The sequence below is a fragment of the Emys orbicularis genome, chromosome 7 (genome assembly GCF_028017835.1).
Source record: "Emys orbicularis isolate rEmyOrb1 chromosome 7, rEmyOrb1.hap1, whole genome shotgun sequence".
Lineage (NCBI taxonomy): Eukaryota > Metazoa > Chordata > Testudines > Emydidae > Emys > Emys orbicularis.
This window is the reverse complement of record NC_088689.1, coordinates 55,491,080-55,502,657: the sequence shown is the minus strand read 5'-3', so window position 1 is coordinate 55,502,657 and position 11,578 is coordinate 55,491,080. Positions and strand designations below refer to the sequence as shown.

At 38.3% G+C, this 11,578-nt stretch overlaps 1 protein-coding gene across 1 annotated transcript in view; it reads right to left on the bottom strand.

Moving 5' to 3' along the window:
- Positions 1-350: 350 nt before the first annotated feature.
- Positions 351-11,578, bottom strand: part of SHLD2 (shieldin complex subunit 2) — a 75,055-nt gene continuing 63,827 nt past the window's right edge. Inside the window, exons 8-10 of the mRNA XM_065407681.1 lie at positions 11,270-11,504; positions 2,231-2,346; positions 351-757 (exon numbers count right to left, since the gene is read on the bottom strand). Coding sequence (XP_065263753.1) covers positions 585-757; positions 2,231-2,346; positions 11,270-11,504 — 524 coding nt within the window. The 3' untranslated portion in view covers positions 351-584. The remainder of the gene's footprint in view (positions 758-2,230; positions 2,347-11,269; positions 11,505-11,578) is intronic.

Sequence of the window (11,578 nt, the reverse complement as noted above, 5' to 3'; positions counted from 1 at the left end):
GCTACACAATTTGTATGGTGGGCTCAGAAATTGGGATTCTTGAGTGAGAAAGTGTTCTGGTGGAACGGAGGCAAGACTATATTGCTGGGAGAAAATGAAGAAGACTCTGCTATCCGCAGGACAGAGGAGGGGAACCAAAGAAAAGACGTAAGAAATAACAAAAACAGAGTATCTTACAACTAAGACCATACTACAGAATAATGGCTTCCCTCTCCTCTGCCAATGTTCATAAGACTTCACTATCTATCAACACCAGAAGACTTTTCTGAAGGGGCTGAGAAAAGAGGAAGACAAGGAGAAAACATTGGTGAAATCATTTTTAAAATAAAGATATATGCAAAATCTTTAAAATATAGATATAAAATCACTATATGACAATTCATAAAATACTACAGAAGCAATATATACAATTGGTGGATTTTCATTTTTAGTCTTTTAGCTTTTGGTACAAAGTAAAGATAAAACCCTTTTTCACTGTGTTTTTTTACAGCTTCCTTCCATGAGATAATTAATTTTTCTTCTCTTTTTTTGCAATATGCTTGTCCATAAGGTCTCTGTTAATCAGTCACTGTGAGGACAGGGCTTCAGAGATCAGGATGGAAATCCAGCAGAAAGAAATCCTGTTGCAAAGGATAGCTGTTTTCATCCAGCACAAAATGGCTTCTAATGTCCAACAGATAGGATGCTTCGGTGTCTGCTAGCAGCGAGTGGCACAGGTCTGCTACTATCATGCCATAGGTTGTATCTGAGGGAGGCTCTGCAAAAGACAGTGAACCAACCAGTTATACTTCATTGTTATCATGCTAACATCTACACTTAAGTTCTTCCTCCAAGCCCCAAAAAGCTGCCATTGTAATGTCACATCCTCAGATTAGATCTCCTCCCTGGAAGGGATAAAACGCAGGAAATACCGCTCAGCATTTGAATAACACAGTTGAATAATTAATTTAGTAATTAAAAAAAGTATACCTTTGCTTAGGAGAGTTTTGAACACCTTCTGATTTGCTGAGCCTGTCATTCATAAGCTAAACTACAATTCCTGTGACTTACCCTATAGCAGCTCCCAAGCAGGAAGTCTACTTTGAGGATATGTCAGCAACACGGGAATTCTCAGCAAGACACACACACACACACACACACACACACACACACACACACACACACACACACACACAGAAAGCGAGAGAGAGACACACACACTCCTAGGTAGTAACTGTATTGAGCTATGTAAAGTTATAAATAAGGCTGAGAGTTTTTCACGGAGGTCACGGAAGTCATGGATTCCGTGACATTCCATGACTTCCATGAGTTCTGCAGGGGCCGGTGCATCTAGCTCAGGGGCAGCTCAAGCAGCCCCTGCACCAGGCGCACTGTTCGCTGCTGGAGCAGTCTCGGGCCTCCGCCGCCCCAGCAGCAGAGTTTGGGTGTGGGAGGGGCCAGGGGATTGGGGCACCAGACAGAGTGAGGTGGGCTCTGGGCAGCGCTTACCTGGGGGACTCCCCGGAAATGGCAATATCCCCCTTGCTCAGCTGCAAGACAGAGGCCTGACCAGGCAGCTCTGTGGGCTGCCTCCACCCAGAGCGCTGGCTTTGCAACTCCCATTGGCTGGGAACCCCCCAGAACCAGCACAGGTCCTGGGCCGCGCGGTGCTGCCAGCTCCCCCCAAGCAGCCAGGCCGCCCTATCCCAGCACCATTGGGGCCTCCAGGCAGCCCCCCACAAGTTTTATTCACTGGTATTTTTAGTAAAAGTCACAGACAGGACACGGGCCGTGAATTTTTGTTTACTGCCCATGACCTGTCCACGACTTTTACTAAAAATATCCGTGACTAAAATGTAGTCTTAGTTATAAATAATCATCTCACAATACCTCCTGTTACCTAAATTCTATTCTGAACTTCCTAGATGTCTCACATTTGTCTTTTGTGACAATTACAATATTTGCCTTCAGGATTCTGAACAATTGATCAATGTTTATAAACTTAACTCCAGACTAATAATGTTTGGGAATTAAGTATAAATGTCTGACAAATCCACAGTGGAACATGAAACATATGCAATTCTTTTAAAGCTACATGTTACACAAAACATCAGAAACATCATGCCAAACCAGATCAATGTTCTGGCCTCTGGTGTGTATGGGCAGTAACTATAACTTTGTTTCAGTTAAGTGTTTCTGGTTCTGTGCTGCAGTTGATTGTTTTTCTAACAAAGAATGTATGGTACAGTACCTATGAATCTGTTCAGCCAGTCTGCAGGAATATTAAGGAATATTTTCTCCATCAACTCTGACACCACTTGAATACAAATCTCACATCCTTTGTCTTCTGCAGTCATCAGGGCTGGTCTAAATAAGAAAACAGATTCCCATAAATGCTTGCATTTGAAATGGTTTTATTTTTGCAGCAGAAACAAAATTTATGGTCAAGGTAATTAAATATAATATTGCCTTTATTCACCTAATATTATTGATCTGGTAAATCTCTTTTATGCTCTCAATTTCTGCCAACCTGCAGATCAGGAATTTGTGCCTGACAGTTTAATGGATTCTCTAATGGCTGTGCATGATGATGCCACAGAATTATCAACCAAGCTGTGATTTTAGAAAATAGGGATAGATTTATGCTTTTTGTAATCTGTGCTTTAGTTTGAAAGAAAATGAAAATTGCCCCATACAACATGTTTAGGGCCAGACCCTCAGATGATGAAGCCATGGAGCTCAGCTGATTTCTAGAGCCCTGCGCGGATACAAAATTTGTATCTGCATCTAATCCGTGATCCACAAACATGGTCTGCGGATAACCATGGATATAAAGCAAATATCCACAGATTTGTAGGGCTCTACTGATTTGCACCAGGCTGAGCATCTGACACATTCTTCAAGCTCAAAACCTTAGTCTTGAGATTAAGATTCCTTAAGAAGATGCCAGGAGAACTGATCTTTCTGTGATTCAGTGGGAAATGACTATTTCCCTTCATCGCTCAGAGAATGATGTAGGTATTTTTAGTAGAGGGTGAAATGCTAAATTCTCTAATGCCAAGAATGAGCAGATCAAAGATGTTTGTGTGTGTGTATGAGAGAGAGAGAGAGAGAGCATAAGAGTGCACAAGTGTGCCCACCATTTCTGCCACATGATTTACAATTAAATTATAGCAAAAACAAATATACTCAAGTACCTAAAGCTATGGCATTTCAGGAGTGAAGGACATTCTCTGCTTTTAACTCCAGACCCTTGACCAGTGGTTCAGCCTAATCAGCGTACTCTCTGTATGCAAGCAATTAAGCTAGCAGAACCTGTTGGCAGCTTAGCAGTCGCTTCAGACCCCCTGCTGAAATTTCTAATCAATTAAGAATAAATTGCAATATCAAAGAGAAAGAGTCATATGTTTCTATTTCAGAAATAAATAAAAATTAATAAATAATGAAAATAGAACACTACGTTCTAATTAATTTATAGTTTTCATCAGTTTTTGATGATATTACTCTTGGAGCCCATGACAATTAAAAAATCTTTAAAAATTATTTTTCTCTATTAACTTTCACAAACTAAAATTAATTATTTGAAGTAAATAACATGTCAGCCACAGAAAGCTTTTATCATCAGATCTAAAGAAACAGAAAATAACAATCCCACATTTAGAGACTGATCCTCACTCTCCCAATCAATCATATAAAATCAATTTTTTCCCTTTTCTAATATATTTTAATTGCTCACATTTTGGATCTTTGTCCCATATTATGTCTCCTTTTTGGTGCGGACATCGCAATGTAGCTTATTGGTGTCAACAGGATAAGCATCAAGAAACTGATTCTCGGAAGTCCATGTGTTCACAGCAAAACTAAGAGTTCATCACTCTAATAAGCAAGTCCAAAGCCCATAAGACTACACAAGGACTGACCAATTGCATCTCTCTCTAGTAGAGTTCCCAACAAACACTGATAAGAACTAAGGACATTGCAGGATTCACTATAAAAGATATTTGAGAAATAGCCAAAGGTATAATTAATCTATAATGACACCAGCTATCACATGCAGATATTAATAAGTATAATGCTAACAAAGAAATATATATAGCTTTTTTTGTTCAGGCAAATATTAGATAGATAATGTAGATAATTCAGAGTCAAATCAATACTAAATTTTAACATCAACCCTACGTTTTTTAGGTGTCTGTCTGACTCCTTGTTGGAATGAATACTTTAATGCTGCTGGAGTTTCACTGTATTGTATCATTAATTGTGATAGGCATTCAGAGCCTTGGATAAGTGCATTTTTAATAATTTTAAACCTAAATAAATAAATGAATAAAAGGCAGGCACAAAATCATTCCAAGTCTGGGTCTTTACAACGGGTATGCCCACATCTCAGGGGCCACCCCACTAGGATGGCATGAGGAAGATAGGAGAAAGGGAAGGAGTCACTTCCATAGAAGAGATCTGCAAACACAGATGAGGTACAAGGTAAGAATGGCAGATTTCCATAGCTCCAGTGTGTTGCATCCTATTTGGGGTATGTTTAGCTGTTATCACTATTTATATAATAATTGAGCAGGTAATATAAGGAGAAAATGCACCAAACTGCACTACCTTTTAATGCTTAACGTTCAACATTTCTGCAGCACGTAGAGAAGTTGATTGTGGCTGGGACATCTTCTCTATGGGCAGGGCTTTGGAGCTGTGCTCCGGCTCCGCTCCAGCTCCAGGCAAAAACCTGCAGCTCCACTCCAAAGCCCTGTCTATGGGCAAATTCTTTGACACACCATCCGCTAAACACTTAGGGTCGTAGCCATATTTCTTTGGATCAGATCTCATTATCTAAACATGGACAGTCCTGGTAAATAGTTAAGATAGGAGACCTCTAAGAAGTTAGTGAGGAGTTACAGAAAGTGGTATTGGTGATATTATCCCTGTGCTGCTGAAATCTGTTGGATTAGACAGATAAAAATCAAGGCCCTGATCACATGTGGTCTTCAATGATCTGGTGGTACTTTTAATAACCACGGTGTCCTGGCTAAATTCTAATTTGGGTAATGCTATTCTGCTTACTCAAAATTCTCCCAGTAGTTTTTACTGGAGGCTGTATACTCAATTCCCTGAGCTGTTATGGAGAATTGTTGTTGAACAGATGCAAGGTTTTACTTCAGAAGAGGTGGTTGCATTTCAGTGTAGTTAGTTTAGATCTCACTTTGTCATCCTTGGACATATATAAGGTGTCATATATAAGTGTAAGTAATTATTAGTGGCTTCCAGAAATGCCAGTCCCACAACTTGACTGCAATATAATTAATTTAGATACCTTTTCAGGGGAACATACCTAGACCTGGTGCTTCAGGTCTTTTTAAAAAAATGAGGAAGTTAGTTAAAGTTGCCTGAAGGGAAGAGTTAGGAAATCAAAGTTCATATAATCAGCTAAAAGAAAGGAACATAAACTTTATTAGCTAAGATGTCGATTAAGAAGAAATGTGAATAAATACCTAGAGATATAAAGATAAACAAGAAATTCTTTTAGTGCATCATAAGTAAGAAGCAAGGGTCTGTGGACCATGAGACTGTAAAGTGGTAAATCAAAGGGGTTAAGAAGACTGCAGAGAAGCTGGATTTATTTCCAGGTTGTTGTTTTTTTAAATCACAAAAGATGAGAAAAACCTAATTGGGGGATACTTTTTTAAGATAATGAAAGTAAAGCACTACCCAAGGCAAAAGTAACAAAAAAGAGGTGATTCTGTTCTGCATCATATTTAGTCTTGGATTTTTCATCTTCTATGAAATTGTGAGCATTCAACAAATATAGTTTATTTCCTCCAAAAATATGGAAATAAATAACTGTCCACTGGATTTCCTAATAAATTCAAATAATCTCCTGGAGAAACTGCTTAGCTGCAAAAACCCTTCACATCAGAGATAAGCCAGAAATGATTTCATTTTAGACCTCTGAAATGCAAAATATTGTCTTTTGCATTGTATCTTTCTTACAAATTGTATCCGTAACACTTTATGGGGTAAGTCTTGCTGCCTCATCATTCCGGGGATTCTCAGGGCATGTGGGTTAACAAACTTAGGTAGATTTCTGTTTAGACTGGCTCTGGACAAAACTTAAAACTTTTGCAATCCACAGTATAAAATAGATTGCAGAAAAAGCCTGTAGTGGATCAAATGAGGCACTTGGAAAACATTTACATTTGCTTGGTTCTGCTTATTCTGGGTTGCTGCCTGGTCTCAGGTTCTTAATTCAGAGACTTTCTTCCCAATGTCATCTAACTTCACTCAAAGGGTCTTACACGGTTTAATAAAAATCAACATCTTATTGTAATACCTAGTAGTAATTTTTTTCAAATATCTGTCACTCTCAATTCAATCTTCTGTTTGGTGCCTGACACAATGGCTATGACTCTGAACTATGCGTGGGATTCCCCTGCTCACATACACATACCGGTACTTCAGCTAGCTCGATGAGAGCTAACACAAATATAAATAGCAATGTAGTCACAGTAGCACGGGTAGCGGCGGAGGACCAGCTTAGCCACACCGAATTCATACCCACCAGTTTTAGGTGATTATGTACTCAGCATGGCCAGCACAATGATAATAAGTGAAAGTATGTGTATGTGAGCAGGGGAATCGCACTCCTAGCTTGCAGTGTAGACATAGCCTATGTCCATTTTTATTTACAGAAGCATACCACAGAAAATACTGATCTGTAATTAATCTCTTTTGCACAAGTACTATATTTTCTAATATGGCTACTTTAACCCACTGCAAACTAGATATCCAGCTACAATTTGGCAACCATGGAGAGAGTATATATAGCCACCTCTATCAAGTCAAACATGCTATCTAAAAATACCCCTAAAATTCACTACTGGTACAGATAGGCAGGTACTGGGAAACTGGGTATTTTCATTCCATGTTGCCAGAACTCTCTCTAATCCTTAAATGCTGCCAGAATTCCAGCTCTCCACAGCAATATACAATATATACAAGTTTGCTGGGCCAAAATTATGATGCTGTGTGTACTACATTTAAAGAAACCCCTGAGGACTAAAGCATATAACCCCCTTGAACTAAAACAGGCATTGTGTGTATAATTCCCTGTCCACTGGGAATCTGTTTGCTCATTATTACTGGCACTACTGTGTTCTAACTAACAAAGTGCTGTTAGCTATAGATAAAGAAAATACAGCTGTGTGCCACTTGAAGGAAACACTATTACATCCTCCTCCATAAAGAAAGTATAAGGAGGGGAGGCAAAAGGGTAGGTATCTGGGATAAAAACATGGAAAGAGGAAGAAAAGAAATAACATTGTGACCTTTGAAATCCAAAAGATGCATGATTGTATGAATAGTTTACTATTCTTTCTAATCTCCCTTAGTTGACAATATTTTTTCTGGGCCATTGTAACCATAGCCCAGAAGGAATGTGGTTTATTTTTATTATTTATTTATTTATTTGAATTTTTAAAATACAACTGTAGGTACCCATTCAGTGCTCTGGGCTCTTGGTCCTTAAGTTAAAAATCGAAACAAACATTTATATGTAAACACTGTAATAACCACCTCAGCCTAGGCCATGTACAGCCTAAGTCAACAGGGGGGAAATATGAGCTTTATAGCACGCCTGAAAGGTTAATAAACCTGGGCTCAGGCAGATCATGGTTGCATTTCATAAATAAAGATTAAACATTTAAAAGGAAAAAAAATCTAGCCGAGGCGGTCAAAATATTTTATAATTCCAGAGATAATGATATATTTGTTAAGATATTAAAACAGTTAGCTCATCAGCTGTAATTTTTGTGCTGCTCCTGAATCAAAATCAGATGCTATTTCAAGTTAGACATTTCCCTTGCTTTGTGAGACACCAGAAACACAAGCAAATGTACTATGAAATATTATATCTTATTCCTAATTATGCCCTAAAATTAGTGAAAGTGTTTAAGATTATGAATATGAATTAGTTAAAGTGAGACCTGTTTAAAGGTCACAGATGATCCATATTAGAACTCTTCATGTAACAAAGTACAAACAACATGCAGATTATAAAAATTTGACTCCCAAAAAAGGTGCAAGGAGCAATTCTGTTTCTGGAACCACCAATCATGCTGAATTTACAACACTCTCATGCAAACAGCTTTAAATAACCTTCTGAAAAAGTCATGGGGGACATGATTCAGTGGGCTGAGAAAGAAATGTTACTTGATCTCAATCACTAATATTAACTATTTTAAATGGAACAAATTTTGACATTTCATGCTCTTACAAAAATAGGGAAATAGAATGAGAAGAACATGTTTTGTTAATAAATTGTATCTCATTCATTTAGATGAGATCTCTCTCTGGTGAAGCCGGGGAAAGAGACATCTCTTGTTAGCATGCACTAAGTAGTGTTACAACACGCAACTTGGAATTGCTATTAAGATATGCAGGATGTTTTACTAGAACACCAAAGACCAGAATGTCAATGTGAAAACATTAGATACACACTACTCTTTATAAAAGTTATGGATTCAAGGTCCACATAAAGGCTCAGACTCAGGAACTGCTATACAATGCAACTCTAGGAGATTGTCTCACCATCATTTGTGCCAGCCTTGGGTGAGAGGTTAAACAGATGTCCTTTATGCTCATCTTGAAAAGAGAAAGTTAAAATTTCCATGGCAGGGGCACCTTATTTATTTTATTTATATCATGAATTTACCATATTTCTTTCATGCTCTTACAACAAGTTGAAAAATATAAAAAAAATTTCCTCCGATAAAATGTCAACAATGTTAAAAGAAATCTCTCCCTGCTGAACAAAACCAAACCTTTTTCATTTAATTCATGCTCATAGGAAAACACTGAGTAAACAGATAAGCTTTGCGATGTGCCCTGAAAGTCATAATATTTGGCCTGGGTTACAGCAAAGGTGGGAAGCAAATTCCAGAGTTATGGGCCTCTTCTGAAAATTCCCTACTAGCAATTCTGAGATATACAAATTGAAGGTAGGGAACTGTACAAGAACAAAATGAGCATTATTAACATCTTACAGACGCAATCTCCTCCCATGTGCCCCAGACCTATTCCAGGACTGGTCATGTGCACACTTGTTTTCTTCTGTATCTACAGTAGGCAAGTAGGCTTGGCTTTATTATAAGGTAGGGTGACTGACTGATGGCTGCTTCATATGGATTTTAACTTATGCAACTGGTAATTTATGTATTTTTCTCAAAGGTTTGGACTAGTTTGGTTTCGGTATTCTTGTTATGTCTTTTATTAAAGAAATAATGCCAAATCCTTATCCGTATTTGTAACAGGGCAGCACCCACCTTCCGCAAGCGCCCCCTTCTGGTTGGGTGTGTCTGCAATCTTTCAGTTTATGGTGACTCCTGTTAGTGGTTTCTCAGGCAGTTTTTCAGTGACTCAGCTCTCTGGCTGAGTCACACACACGGTCTGTAGGTGAAACAGAATAAACCCCTTCCGGGGTATACAGTCTTCACCTTGTCCCGGCCCTGGTATGGGAGCTGTAACCCCAGAGCGTCCTCCCTGGGGCCACTGTCTTCTTGCAGCTCTCCTTGAGCTCAGTCCTTACTCAGTCCCAGCAGCCAGCCAGGAGGTCCTTCTTAGCTCCCCTAGTCCCTGCCCACCCTCATAAAGAAGAGACGGTACAGATGATGTCCTACTACTTCAGCACCCAAGCAGCAGGGTACTGTTCTACCATCCTCTTGAGTGCTACTGGAGGGACATACCTAATTGCAGGTGCTGGCATACTACAGCTCTAGGGGGTACAGTCTGACACTTTGGGATTGGCTAGACTCTCTGCCCCCCTCTAGCCATATGCTATGGTGTGCTGTGTCTGTTCCCCACTTGTGTAGCTCATATTAGTAGACAGGACTGTACCCATGTATGTTCACATTGTATTGTCCGTGACTAATTCTGGTTGTATGCTTTCTTTGGGGAAGGGGATCATGCTGTCATCTATGATTATTTAATAGAGTCCTAAGCACGCTGTCAGCACTCAGAAAATAACAAAATAATAATTACTAAAATCTCTAATACTACAAAAACTAATCCCCTGGTATTTTTGAGTAGGGGATAATTCCAAGGACCAAGCTAATATTACCTTATTCAATAAAAGGGGCTCTTATGTTAATTGCTGTGTGAGCTATTACTGAGTAAGAAATTACTGCTTTATTTGCTGGTACTCAATCACCACACTCCCTGTTCCATCTCATTATAAAGCAAGTTAGGATAATTTAGGAAAATAAGGAGTTATATGTAAAAGTAAATTATATGCCAGACTTTATGCACATTGCCTCAGAATTCACCTGTACTATATGCATGCTATGCTTAATCCACTTTGCAAACAAGGTAAAGGTAAAGAAGTATTTGAAATAATAAATTATTTAAAACAAATAATGATCTCTACATTTAATAATTATGTTGTTAAATCAAATGATGAGGCTTAAGTTTGCTTTAACCTGTTATAAATCCAAGGGTTTGCACAGCCTATCTCATACTGCCATCTGCTGTTCATTACGGTATGCCTGTTCTTTCCTATGCAATCAATTGGAAAGATGCAGGGTTTTTTGCCTTTTGTCCCTCTTAGTTTAAATTAGATGGCATATCTCGTTTTAGGATGAGGTTCTGCTTTCACCAAATTTGAAAGCTAGGCTGAGGCATGACATGGTCAAATGGATTTCTTGGGTTCTCACATAAGCGCTAGGACCAGGATCCTCCTTGATCCCAGTCCAGTGTTACAGTAACCCCCAAAAATCACTACTACCCCTTCATCACATTAAATGGGAGTTAACAAATTATGATGGATTATTTAAAGATGGAATATAACCTTTAAGTAATGATAAAAATAATATAACACATAAGGATACTTTGCATTCTGTAAAGTTTTCCATCCAATGTACTTTACAAACACAAATGTAGTAAACCTAATATTGTTTTTGAAGAAGATAAGTATTATCATCTCATTTTGCTGGTGGGGAAGTTAAGGCAAAATGAAGTTACAGGACTCATCCTATGTCACACAAAAAGTCAGTGGCAAAGCCAGGAACAGAACTGCCTTCTGAGTCCCAGAAATGTGCTCTGACCACCAGAAAATGCTATTTCTTAAAGAGCACACATAAAGTATAGTAAGGAATAAAACATATTTCCATTCACAATGTTAATGTATGTGAAGCCAAATTTACATGAAATTTATTATGGTTATTCAACATATTTTAAATCTCTCTCTTTAATACTAAATATTGTTTTACTGGTCTTAGTTTCTTATTTGATTTACCTGTAGAACTTTCTCACTTTGTTAAATGGTAAGCAACTAAGGCACTGCTTGTAGATCTTGTTCTCATCGGTCTGTAGTTCCAACCCACATTTTGCACAACCAGAATAGATGATCATAGGAAGAGAAGCCAAAATACATTCTAATGAAGTGTCAGCATCTAAGATGAGTTGCCTGTACTGGGGAGTAGCAATGGTAAACTTCAAGTCTAAGACATGGGCTTTCAATTGAATCACTCCTACAAAAACAAAAGGATTAGATCAAATTTTGTGCCATCTTAGTATTTTATAATATCATAGAAAGCAGTAACAA